This window comes from Trachinotus anak, unplaced genomic scaffold, assembly GCF_046630095.1.
Source record: "Trachinotus anak isolate AG129_WGS33_773 ecotype Australia unplaced genomic scaffold, CSIRO_AGI_Tana_v1 ptg000002l, whole genome shotgun sequence".
Taxonomy (NCBI): Eukaryota; Metazoa; Chordata; class Actinopteri; order Carangiformes; family Carangidae; genus Trachinotus; species Trachinotus anak.
This window is the reverse complement of record NW_027273853.1, coordinates 25,337,620-25,351,548: the sequence shown is the minus strand read 5'-3', so window position 1 is coordinate 25,351,548 and position 13,929 is coordinate 25,337,620. Positions and strand designations below refer to the sequence as shown.

At 41.9% G+C, this 13,929-nt stretch overlaps 1 protein-coding gene across 1 annotated transcript in view; it reads left to right on the top strand.

The window, feature by feature from the left end:
- The first annotated feature begins 1,049 nt into the window (after window positions 1-1,049).
- Window positions 1,050-13,929, top strand: part of dyrk4 (dual-specificity tyrosine-(Y)-phosphorylation regulated kinase 4) — a 25,741-nt gene continuing 12,861 nt past the window's right edge. The window contains exons 1-2 of the mRNA XM_071457996.1: window positions 1,050-1,192; window positions 1,751-1,820. Of these exons, the coding sequence (XP_071314097.1) occupies window positions 1,149-1,192; window positions 1,751-1,820 (114 nt within the window). The 5' untranslated portion in view covers window positions 1,050-1,148. The remainder of the gene's footprint in view (window positions 1,193-1,750; window positions 1,821-13,929) is intronic.

Below are 13,929 nucleotides of genomic sequence, written 5' to 3'. Positions count from 1 at the left end.
TATATAAATATAAAACAGTAAAACAAGGAATAGGCAGTAAGCTAATGAATGTCGTTCTGAGGTAGATCCCCATTTGTTAACTAAATGTACTACTATTGATTCTATAGTATGTGCCAATTTAATAATACAATGTATTCCCTTAATAATAACACAAGAAGAATACTTGGGTTATTAGATATTAATCTTCAGTGTTATTTATACTTGACTGGTGTGTGTTTTTGGTTTGGTTTCTACAGAAACAGCTTGTGTCCCTTACATATGTCAGTTAGAGACGATAATTGAGCCAGACAGCGCCTATGTCTCAGGTGTACGCTTTCAGTGCAGTATAGTCTGGGTCATTAGGAAAGCTCTGTTTGGACTTTAGGGAGATAAAGCAGAGTTTTATTTCACAATCCAGAGACAAATCCCTCATAAAAGATTCATGCTGTATCCCTTTGCCTGAGGGCTTTCCCATCTCATATTCAGCTTTTTATCCACAAATCACTGGCAGACTGAAAGAACTAATGTCTAATTTTAAGTCAGTCTTTTTATACTACATTTTTTCCATCATACACACCTCACTGTTTCCAATCACCTAGACTCAGTCAACACAGCAACATGTGGCAAACCCCTTCCACCAAATTTCCTTCATTCATTCATGAATCACTCAGTACTTTTATCTGCTGGTACTTTAACGCTTTCAAATGTAACATTTACTTTTCCAATTCACATATTTAAATCGTCTTTTTAAGAGTAGTAGCCTGTAATGTTTCTTTTTCAGCATCTGGGTCAAAAAACTTTCATTCCATGATGTCCAGTGGAGTGTGTGCATCATGCAGCCAGAGGGTGGTTTTAGTGGTGCACTGATACTGTGACCTGCAGTTTGTGGTAAACATATATCCCAGCGGGTGTCTGTGACTCCCTTTGTCTCTCACCCTCTCCATCAGTCCCTCTCCCCCCCCTCTCTCTCTCCCCCTCCTCTTGAGAGAGAGAGAATCAAATAGTCGGTGAGCACTTAGTGTTGCGGGCAGAGCAGCTCCTGTGTTGTGGATAAGCTGGTGGTGGTAACACTCCGCGGCACACAGGCTGCCAGCCCCTGCGTTATGACCGGGACCCTGAGCCTGGAGCCTGAACACTAACATGACCGCTTCATCACAGACACCGTGTTGATGTACCTCACCATGAGCGCACCGGGCAAGTCATCAGAGAGGAGGTTTGTGCCACACTCACCTGTGCGTCTGTGGATGATCAGTTTCATCCTCTTCCATCCTCATTCTTTCAGAATAAGAGTCGATATCTGTGGGCTATTTGAAAAGTCAGCCAAATTCCTGAAGCATAATGTGACTATTAGATGTGTGTTTATTTTTTGTCAGGCACCATTTACAAAAGCTCTTTATAGCTTTCACATGCTGAATGGGACACTTAACACTCCCGGCAGTTCATCAGCAGTTCAACACCTCTATAAAGATGAGGATGTGTTTAAAATAAGACAAATGTGCCCAGAAGGTGTCAGTGTAGTTTATGCCAAAGACTGCTCCGGTGGAAGAGGCTCTCACTTGTACAGCTGTGTCTGTCTATAAGAGAAAATAGCTCACAAATTCATGTCATGTTTTTAACATGCTTGCCATCTCAGTCAAGGCTAAGGGCAGAGAGGACAGTAGATTTCTTTCTACAAGAGTTTTATTTTTGAACCCTGGAGATAGCTGATGAGTGCATGTGCAGTGTGACTTTATGTGAAGTTATATCAAACTAATTGTTTTCATTTGAATAGGAATGGCTCCAAGAATAAGCTGGAGAAGCTATTAAAGGAGAGAAAAGGCACCTTTCCACTGCTGATCAAGGTACGGAGACACTTTTTCCATGTTGGCCTGACCACTGAAGTATATTATTACAAGTTACAGTAGTTGCCATATTTTTGTGTTGTGACCGTGGGCCTCTAAGCAACGCTACACCGTGTGTTGTTGTGCAGGCCATTAAATAAATGTTATTTAGGTGATTGTGTGCACTCAGCAGAGCTGATTTATGAGGGAACATACTCTGCCTTGTCATGTTCTTGGCCCGCACCACTGAACCATCTGAGAGAGTTGCCCTTTTTCCATTTGGAAATGTTGGGAGAGCAAAACCACCCAACCCTGAGCCATTATAGGGCCACATGCTGTATCCGACGTCTCTGCTTTGACACCACCTGGGTTAACCCTGTCATCTCCTCTTCCTGGAAAGTACCACAACTTTCAGATCTGCCCTTCAAGGACGAGTTCACATAGCACTGGACTCATTCAACGCCCCCACCGCCTCTTTCTGCATGAAGGGATTAGAGCGTTTCAAAGCCCCTCAGGACTCCCCCACTGAGCTCCCATAGGACACTTTTCCACTTAGTGTTGATTAAACTTTTAATACAGTTTGGAGCTCTTTGCTTTTATAGCTGACAAAAACCAGTGAACCAGGAACGACTAAATCCCCTTGATGTGACACATTGTACAGGACACTGCTGGTCTCACTCTGAAGCTACCTGGGCTCAGGGTTTATTCAGGCTCTGACGAGGTTTGATGAGGAACAAAGATGAATAGGGAGGGAAAACAATGTAAGTAACAAAAATATGGGGAATGAGGGAAATCAGATTTCCTATCCCTTCTGTGTGTGTGTGAGGGAGGGAGGGCGTATTTTAATGACTTACAGATCAATGTCCTCTAAAATATAGATTTCGAACCAAGCTCATACATTGTTGTATATGTTCAGCATTGCACACTGCAGTTGTGTGTTGGTCAAAATCTTCAACACTTAATCTTTTTTACTGGCTTTGATCTCAGCCAGCACTTTAAGAAAGGCCCCTCACTTACGCATTCTCATTAATTAGCAAGGGCACTGCCAGCAGATTGTTAAGCCAAAAGACACTCCAGATAAGAGGGCTGAAAATCTCTAAACATCAGCGAGGAACTGGAAGCCGTGTCTGAGGCATCATTTGGAGCTATTAGGGTTTCTGCTGTGAGTGGACTCCTCTTAGTTCAAAGGTTTTTTTTTCCTTTTTCCAATTGAGGATATGAGTGGAGAGCATGTGCGTCATTACTAATTGCAGACGCAAGCAGCTGCTCTCAACAGATGCAGTGCACTCCTTCAAGATATGAAAAGCCCCGAGACTGTAGCTAGCAGAGCGTTTTCATTTGATATGACTCACTACTGAAGTCCACCTTTGGAATTTAAGCCTTTTTTAATATTAGACAGCGTTGTCAGATCCTTCCAGTAAAATGGTACATTATACTCATGGGTACATGACTTATTTGTGGGCATTTGTCCACTTGCTGGAGATTAATCTTGAGTTTTGGTGCCAAAAATATTAATTCAGTGGTACTTCTGTAGAACTGAGGTATTGGAGGTTTTATGTAGGTGTACATCTCTTTGTCTGGTGATCTTAGTATATTCAGACAGGGTTCTTGAAAGTTTTGAACTTGTATCATACTGAAATATTATTGCAACTTGGGCTGTTATTGTTTTTCTTATCAATTATTTTCTCAACTAATATAGTTGTTTGTAAAATGACAGAAAAAGTGGGATAATATCCATCACAGTTTTCCACAAACCAAGATAATGTCTTCAACAGTCCAAACCCCCGAGATATTCAGTTTACAATGTTATAAAAACGGATACAAACAGCAAATCGCCTCATCTGAGAAGCTGGAACCACAGAATGGTTTCTATTTTTCTGAAAAAAAATACTTAAATGATTAATTGATTATAAAAATAGTTGGAGAATAATTGTCTGTCGATCGACTAATCTATTAATTTAGCTCTACTTACAACCTTATACAAAAACTCTCACTACAGTCTATTAGATCATGACCTTGAATATTTTCCTGCACTTCATGACCTGCTTGAGAGTATTGTTTATCAGAGCAGACCCACACACCTGGCCCAGGTTTTACCCCCACGCACTGTGGAATAGGGAGGGTGCCTCCCCATTATTCTGATGAACCTTGCCCCTGATAGGGTTTCTCATCACAGCTTTGTCCCTGGTTGACACCGGACCCCCTGGATTAAAGCCGGTCATTTAGAGGGAGAGCTCACGTCTGCTGAACTACAGCCGGATATCAGTGTCACTGAGAACAGGGTTCACACTGTACACCTGTGTAACCATCATTACCAATATAAATTAGCTTGCAGTCATTTCTAATCACCTCTCTTCCTATTTCTACTAATGCACATGTGTATGCATGAGACTGTCATACATGCAGTTTAAGTTGTGTCCATATTGTGCATGCTTGCAAGCGTTCATGTGTACAGGCCTCTGGCTTGTGGTCAGGGCCGTCACATGGCCCATGCTTCTCAACATGTGAATCTGTGTGTGCTCTTAGCACCATAACAGACCCAGTCATAGCAGCATCTCCAGTTCTGTGGATGACTACCACCCTCCCACTGGTCCACACAGGACTGTGAAAGCCTGGCCACATACTACCAAGCATTTGGCCTTGTCGACCAAGGCTGAGCCCATTGAACGTGCAGCTGTGACACAGCAGCACGTTCCCATGGTGAGGAGGTGCTGTGTTGCTGCTCCAGAGAGGACAGTTGAACTGAGACATTCCTCGAGTCTGATAAACATTAATTGGATTTACAAAGAATGCTGGGTAAACAGCCACCCAGGGAGTTTTGTTAATGAGTGCCTGGCTTGGTTGCATGAAGTGTCTGTTTTCCTTTAACAATGAGTCATGCAATACAGATCTGCTAAACATGATGTGCCAACGTCCTCCCCCATCGCACCCTCTCCTTCCATCTCCATAGGCTCAGGAGTGTTGTTGTGTAATAATGTGTGAGGTCTTATCTAAAATATTGTTACATAAGAGGACCGGTTGTTACCTTGTTAGGCTCACTCATTCCTTTATGATAATACAGCCTAACTTGAGATGTTATTGGTCCTTTTTTATTCATGGAGATAATTTATAATATTACCACTGCAGTTTCTAGAACATCAGATGCTACCTCCACTAACACTGAGAACCATAACTGGATAAATAAATGAGCTTTTTAACCTATTTACAGCTTTGTTGTATGAGATAAATATGGTTTAGAAAAAAAGGCAGATCAATGAATTTGCCAATTGTCAATCAACAGCACTGATCGATCAAATAGGCAATTAAATTAACCTTTTGCAATCATATTGTAGTACTTTAGTCTCCACTGGTAAAAACCACCAAAACCTAAAATAATATCTTTTTTTCTCATTGCTTTAATGCAAAGCAGTTTGCAGCTGTTTAAACAAGTGCTTTGTAAATAATATTTGTTGTTGTCATTATTATTATAATTATTATTATTAATTCACTTGCTCCTCCACTCACAAAGACTGATAATTGTGTTACATAATTGTGTTCATGGTAATCAGGATTAACCTTGTAGTCGCGCCGGAGTTGGTCTCACTGGCCGGAGTGTGTCAGTATATACCTGTAACATTTAGTTCAGTAGATTACACCTGAGCCTCGGCTGATAAAGCCATTAGAATTTAAGACAGGATCTCCTTTACACTATCTGCCCACTGTGTTTTGATGACACTGCGTGGAACAGTATAGCCTCTTGTATTTGGCACCCAAAGAGAACAAGTGTTTTGGTCCCCTTTGTCCGCATCTGCCACACCTCATCAGATTAAATCCTGCAATTTGTGCTAATTGTTACAGTTTGAAAGCAGTGTATTGTCCGTGTCAGTTCAGCTTGGACATGGGGTCTTTTGTATCCAGGTGGTGACAAAAGCGGATCACCTTGCGAAGGTTGTTGTGGAAGGTGACAGGGGAGTTACTACTTATGGGGTCAAAAGAAGGGCTGACAATGCTCATCTTACCTCAGTGACAAAGCTGCCCATCGCTCCTGCTGGTGACAGGTCTGAGAGGGCACGGAGGTCGGATACAAGCAATTATGAAATATGTCAGAAACTGAGCTGGTTTTAGCAATTGCATGATGATTTGAGGGAAGTAAGTAAGAGAGGTGACGAATTCTCGTAAAGTTCAAATTGGAAAATTAAATGTGGTGACTTGAGCTGTGTCGCGTGGAGGTTTTGGTTCACTGGGGCATCATCAGAGCTATTTGAGGACAAGGTGTGTGGCTCCAGAGCTGCCACAAATACAAGGCCATCATCACTCACCCAGGTCTGGCTGCCTGAGCGCCTCGTCTCCATCCTCAGGTTCTCAGACCTGGCAGGGCAGAGTCTGGGGCATTTGGGTCAACACCCACACTTCACATGATAGGGGCAGTGTTGTAAGCATATTAAGCATTGAAACCTATGACAGACGCGTTTTGATGACGGAGATAAACTTACATATGCACACACACACACATGCACCTGTGCAAATTTTACACCCCACCTAACTCAGCTGTTGCCCAAGTGAGCCAGTTACTTCATCTGATCAGCTTCATTGAAGCAGCAGTGACGCTCTGCGGGGCGAGCAGATCCAGGCATGGGGCCCTGGGTCGGATCTCGTTCGAGGGATGGGAAGCAGCAGATCTTAAATGAAAGAGTGATTAATGAGGTAAGACTTCTGGGGCTGTGGAAATTTGGAAAGACAGCTGATTGCTCAACAAAGTATAGGCTATGATGTCTTATCAGACCCAAAAGTAGAGTTTGTATTGGGAGACATTGAGGAAGCTTGCTACCATTTACCCTGTTGAGTATACTGAGTATTTTCTAAGTATTTTCTCTTGGATTTGAACCAAACAAAGGAACAAGTATGCAAAACTCGGATGGCAACAACGGTTCTATTACTGACCCTGATCAGGACATCGGTGAACTTTTCATGGTATTACAAAGCTACATTTACTGTATGTCTTCATGTTTAATATTTTCATGCTTGTGTTTTTAGGATATTCATTGTTAGACATTGAGGGAAAAGTGGAAATGGGAATTTCATTTCTTCTTATAGCACACGGTTAGATTCCTTTGTTTCTTAACCAATTTCAATACAAAAGACTGGCAGCCATTCCTGCATTTTCTAATGGGGTCAATATCATAGTTTTTTTTCTTGCTTGTGTATTGATTGGTTGTTCAATGGCTGTGTCTCTTTACTGTATGGCTGCAGTGCAAAAGAATAAGGGATGGTGAAAGAGGAAACTGAGGGAATAGGGTTTCCTGAGTATTGACTGATTTCAGCATGGAGCTATAATGTTGGCTGTGTGGAAGAGGTTTGTTTTTGGTGCATGGAAAAAAACGAGACTACGTGTTGAGGATTCCCTCAAATCAGCTGTTGGTTGTCTGGCACCAACTTGTTTAAGTACTGGGACACAGGATTAGTTAAAAACAGAGACGTGTATTTTGTCTGTACTTTAGATTAGTCTCAAAAGTGAGGGATTAATTTTTCAGACTCACGGTTGGGTAAATGGGAAAAGGCTATTGTTTATAATATCACCACGGTCCAGTCATCTGCCAAACAGGGCCAGGGAAAGTGACAAGTGATCTGTGGCCCAATTCTGGCAGGTTCTGTAACAGTCTGGGTCACAGTCTGATGAAGAAGACAGACAGGACGCTCTTGTACGTCTGTTTGTGGTTATTACAGTACATCAAATGATGAGCTCTGTATAATAGAGCATGAGAGGATTACGTGTGCTCCGTATGTAGGTGGTCTCAACAGGCCGGCACAGTTGACAAATATGAAGCAGTAGGTCAACCTGCACCTCCATCAACCATCCCACACAAACACACATGCAAATACACAAAGGTGGTGAGAAATTGTACAGAAAATTATATAATCTATATCACTCTGCAGGGGCACCCTCGGTGAAACACACCAACATAAGAACAGATAAATGGAAGTCTGGGCAAAGATCTGATGTTACTATTTATTGATTTTAAGCAGAATCATATCATGATGATATGATCATTCAGTGCTGTATCATGTTATTTTACTGTTGTCCAAATTACTGATTCCATGCAAATGAATAATAGGAGTTCACATGTTATTTATAACAGTGGAAAAGTTTATTGCTTTCAAAATTAGTTTGATTATTATTTACTCTGATTTTGCTTACAATTGCCATATTAAGATCTATATCAAGACACATCAATATCAGATAAATATAATGATAACGATTAGGGCCGCAGCCAAAGATTATTGTCATTGTCAGTTCATCTGCTGATTATTTTCTTGACTAATTTATGAATCGTTTCAACAATCCCTATTTGATTACTTTGGTTCAACATAATCATACAATTATATGACTTTATAATGGCATGCTTCTCCTATGTCCTTTCTTTCTTTTTCTTTTTTTTTTTTTTGTAGTGTCTGGTGGTTGTAATGTAATACTGTGTTACTTAAGCCACACACTTGTAACCCTCAAATGGTGCTCTGGCTATCTATACCTACTGTGCCTGTGTGTAAGTGCAATGTGTGTGTAAGCTCTAGTAAGCAAGTAACATATGCATATATCTAATTATGAATATGTTTGTTGACTGACACATTTTTTTGTGAGTCATGTGATTTATAAGTACACACACACACACACACACACACACACACACACACACACACACACACACATATATCTGTATATATATACATATATATATGTCACATTGGTACAGAATGTTCCTGACTGAAGCGACTCAGCAAACACACAGTACAAAGGAGTGTGAGTATGAAATGAGCATTTACCCATTTAAATCTTGACCCTTGGCAGTGCTTTGCTACAATCAAACACTTGTGCTACTGATGAATCAAGGTTTGTTTTTTTTTGTCTCGCCTCCTTCACCAATGTGGAGAGAGTCACTCCACATGGCTAATGAGATTTGGCTTGGCCTGAGCCCTGCTTAATTTTCAGCTGCGTCCACAACCACACACACATGAACAGATTCATGCGAACAAAGAAATGCACAGAAAATCACTTAGTCCTTTTTATAGAGATTGAGGATAATCAGGCTAACATTTAGATTTGATTGAGTGTAATTACTTAACAATAATAACAGCTTATTGAGTTAAATACACTGACTGTGTAATGTTTGTTCATCAGCCACAGTTGTTACAGAAGCTCTAGCTGAGTCAGTTGCTCCTGAGCAAATATCACCCTCTGTGGGATTGAAACTCTATGGAAGGTAAAAATCTATTTTAGGGCTGTCAGCGTTAATCACAATGAGATTAAGCACCGAGCATAATGCATTATTTTTTTTATTGTGTTAATCGTGTCCTGCCAAAGATTCTTTATTTTACACCATCACTGCTGCTGTTATCAAAGATTCTAGAGAGCTGCATTCTAGAAACTTTGGCTGCTTTTATTTTGACCTTTTGATGCACCCTTACTTGTTGTCAAGCTGCCACAGACACTTCCTACAAAGATTTTACATGACGGAGCAAGATACTTCATGGCAAGTTATGTCTATGGGAGCCAAAGGGGGACGGTTCCGGGCTGCATAAAGGGGCGTGTCGGGGACCAAAAGTGTTTAAATCCAATGCCTGAATCGTCGTTGGTGAAGATCAGAGCTCGTCTACAGATAATTAAATTATCAGACATCTTCATAATTACACGTCAGACATGCTAACGTTAGCTTCTAGTTCAGACAGACTGATGGTTACATGTTGTCAAGCAAAAGAAAACAGTTCTGAAATGAAAATAATAAAATTTTAATCATGTGATAAAACATATGATTAATTGCAATTAACTAAAGAAATTCAACAATTAATTGCGATGAAGAAAAAATGTATCATTTGACAGCCCTAATCTATTTATAGCAAAGGTTCCAGTTTTAGATTTCTATACAATCATTATTTTCACATTTGTTTAAACAGACAGAGAACTGGCCTGACTTTGTGTCGTTTATGATTAAAGGGAAGCGCTCCTTTAAGTCCAGGTCTTCTGAGCTCCCATTCATAGAGAGCTGGATGAAAGACGGACACGTCACCAGAGACAGTTAATCCACACTTCTTTGCCAACTCATTTGTATTGCCAAGGACGGCTAATTATGTCATATGTAAGTCACAATTGAGCCCATAATTGTTTGTGTGTCTGAATGCGTGTATGTGCTTGTGTCAACTTGTGAACCTGACCCATATATCTCAGAAGCCTGCTGTGCAGCTAAAACTGCAGATGCTGTAGTCCACCTGCCAGCCGGGTCAAACTATCCACACTCCTCTCTGCCAAATGGCAGGGGACACTGATACTGTCTGTTTTGGCTGGCAGCTGATCTTACTTGAGTTTGCCCCATGTGGCCCCTGGCAACGATTAGCTAAGGGCCCAACAGATTGTAAGGCACCAGGTTATGGTCCTCTAAGAGGAGGTAATTTGGCCCTAATTTAACAGTCTCATCTGGCCTGGTGTAGCCTGCCCAACCACCTGCTGTTCATCTCATCCAGACCTGGCCTTATGGCTCAGAGACATGGGAAAGGCGTGGCACTGACAGGCCAATAGCCTGTCAAAGGCCTCTGTTATAGTTGGGTGTAGAGCCATGAATTACATATTGTAAATTAAAAGCCACAAGATGAGTAGGAACGATACAGGAGCTACCCCTCTCTGAGTCCAGACTGGCTGACAGGGCAGTAATGAAATACAGCACCCTGCTGCTTCATGCTACAGAAATAGCAACATTTTTCCTGTCACCAAAACAAGGTGATTTACAGATTTTATTTTTGGTAGAGGGGTGGAGCTTGTGTGAGCAAAGATACTTGTGCTCTCTAAGAGAGATGTTTTTTACTATAAAAACAACATTTAAAATGAAATGTTGCACTGTAACCTCCCTAGTAACTTGAGTTAAAATGTAAAGTTGGCACTTTATCACCATTTAATCACCCTGAGTAAATAATTTATTCATCTAAAGAGGTACAGAGAGGTAATTATAACACTTTGTTCTACCTGCAGCACAAAGCTCATAGTCAGCCTGCGTCCTGTCCTGCTGTGGACTCTGCAGTTCCCTGCTGCTGTGTGCAGCAGGCAGGAGGCCAGGGGCAGCCAAGGTGTGGTGGGATAAGCTTTCACCTACGCAGTATTTGTCAGCAAGACTGTAGTTTCCCGCAGGGGGTTGTGGCAGCAGCCAAGCAAGTGGAGAACGGTAGCAGAGATGGTGGAGGAGATAAGGCGAAGCGTGGGGTGGAGGGGAATATGACAGCCCCACCGGCTTTGTCTCCAGGATACAGTTGCAAGTGAGAAGGCAGAGGAAAGTTGCAGGCATCTGATGAACCACATGGGAGGCCCATTAGAGCTGTACCTCCTCCCTGTCTGACTTCCTCAGCCCCACGAAGAGCCCACCTGGGAGGATGATGGGATCTACAGTGTCTGCAGTACCTCTCTATCTCTCCTTGTCTCTTTAGTCCCATAACCCCACCTCACCCCACCACCCCCTCTCCCAGCCTGCACTCCCAGAGGCCTCTTTTACAGGAAGCTAAGTGCCAGGCCCCTGCTGCTGTGTCTCCGGCTCAGGATGGGTCCCTTGTTGAGTCCCATCCATACGTCACTGGCAGCAGCAGAGACAGAGAGCACTCCCTCACCAGTTACGGCAACAGCACAAAGCATCCTCTCAGTGTCTGTCTGCAGCCTGCTTCTCTATTCTGTCTGTATCCAGGAGGAGAGAAAATTGTTTGGAGGAGCCTGACAGGGAAGAAAACACAGGGGCACCGAGGTCTCAGACAACCGGAATATAACCTTTTATGAATAATGATGCAGCAATGCCAAGTCCAGAGTGGAGTGGAGAGTTGTGAAGAATCACAGTAAGTTCTGCAGTAAGAAGCAATACAGCACATTTTCAGGATTTGCACACATCTAAAGAAGATGGTGGAACGTCAACGTAACAATAACTGAAGTGCTGTGAAGTTCAAGAAGATTTCTGTTTTGTCAAATGGAGTCAAGGAGCAACACTTAGGTTCTACACTTATAGCAGCAGGAAATGCAGGCCTGGGATCATCATCACCCTTCATTTTGCTTCTGAGGGTATCCATCTGATCTGCTGCTGAGTAACTCCCTCCACCCTTGCTGGAAATGGTTTCTAGAGGCTGAGGTGGGCTTCAGGTTTTGGTTGCAGCAGCATGGGGGCGATGTGCTATGTGGGAAGACGGGACCTCACCTGCCTGCTGTGGTTTTAGCCTCCTCCACAGCTGCTGCTGGGGCAGGAACAGGAGGGTCCAACCTGAGGTATGTTTGGAGGTAGTAGAGGCAGGAGGAGAAGAAATTATTGGTTTCCATTTTCCCACCCACCCACACCTCAGTGCTATTCATATTCACATTCACATTCAAGTCTCTATTTTTAGAATTGTTCACTTGAAGCACAGTCCTTGTTTTGTCTTATGTCACGCATACATAAATTGTGATGTTTTGTTTCATTAGTTTTTGGTTGTCATGGTGAGATATACTGTATCTGCATTGTTTTTTTCCCCCCAGCTGCTTCCCATCACCAATGCTTTGTCACCTAGGTGACAAAATGCACACAGCACAATAACTGTCCCAGGTGAACTGTGGCATGGATCACCTTGACTCACTTGCTTGCCACTTTGATTATATGTAACAGTTCAGAAATTTCAGAGCCAGAGCATGACTTGCTTCAATATTAAGGAAGTAGTTTGACAATATAGGACATACGCTGATACCACTGTCATATGTGTTTGTTTAATATTAAGCTACAGCTAGTTTAGCACAAAGAGTGGGAGGGAGAAACAGCTAACCTGGGTCTGTATGAAATTTAAAAAATTTGCCTAACCGGTCCAAACAATGAGTTTGCCACAGATTACTGAGTCAAGCCTAGAAATAACCCCCATAAAACTACGTCTTGACTTCTGTTTTTGTACGAATTAAACAAACAAGAAATAACTAACAATCACTGAACTTTAGGGGTGCTGGCTAAAGGCAGTGGTATTGATCCTCTTATTTAACTCTTGGCAAGAAAGCAAATATGTGTACATTCCAAAAATGTCAAACTATTTCTTTAAAATGTAAATATTCCTGAAGTTATATGATAGTTTTATTTATCATATTCACAGTCATATTCACTTTTTATCCAATTATTTCCGTCAAAAAATTGATGCAAAATAATGTGTGATCATGTTGCAGAAACATTATACAAACAAATATGCAGCGTGGTGTGTTCTGCTGCGCTCTAATCCAGGCTGTATAAGATGAATTCCTCCTACTCCAGTCCTTGTCGTTATTATTCAGGCCAGACTTAAAGGAGCCTGCCATTTCTGAGAGTGTCCCCTATCTCCCTCATGCTGTCCCCATTTCCTCATTCTCCTGAAGGGCCACTCCACCGGCAGGGGCCAAAGACGCTCTGTGGCTCAACTCAAAACCTGAAATCGTGCATCAGTCCTTGCATGCTTGTTAGATGCACCTTACTCATGTCCGCTCTAGCTCTAGTGATTATACTTATTGTGTTTATTGTGTGGTTACCTCCTGAAATACAACAACAGATTAAGGAATAAGGGAGTAGATTAATGTGAGCAGGAGCAGCTTCCTGGATAGTTGCTCCTCATGCCCCAAGGCTGAGGCTGATTACTGAAGTGGCTACTGCTGTTGCATAACTGCTGTCATCTAATCATATTCATCTCCTGTACTTGTTCTGTGCTCCTCAGCACATGGAGCAACTGAGTGCTTTCCCCCCTGCAGTGGGGATTAGTCACTGGAAAACAAATGTCTTCTTACATTCGCATCATGACAGCAACTCAGGGTTAATGTTGTAATGTCTGGTCCGTTGTTTCGGTGAAGGATAAGATGTGATTTCACAGATAAGTGTGTTCAGGGGAAAACCTTGTTACTCTTTTGTCATGCTCAACCAAGGTTTTAGGATATTTACTGCTCTCTTGGTATAATTAAGTTTTGTCCAAGTCTTTCCAATGAAGTAGCCTGATCAATCTAAAAATAAGATGTTTTCTTTGGTTCTGACAGTTTAATGCTTTAGAGATAACCTGGCAAAGATGATGTAGTCTTCAAAGTCTTTCTCCTTTCACTTTTTTTTTTTAGAAATTCTAAACGGTTTCAGCAAAATTGGGATATTAGATGTTAAACATTTGATTT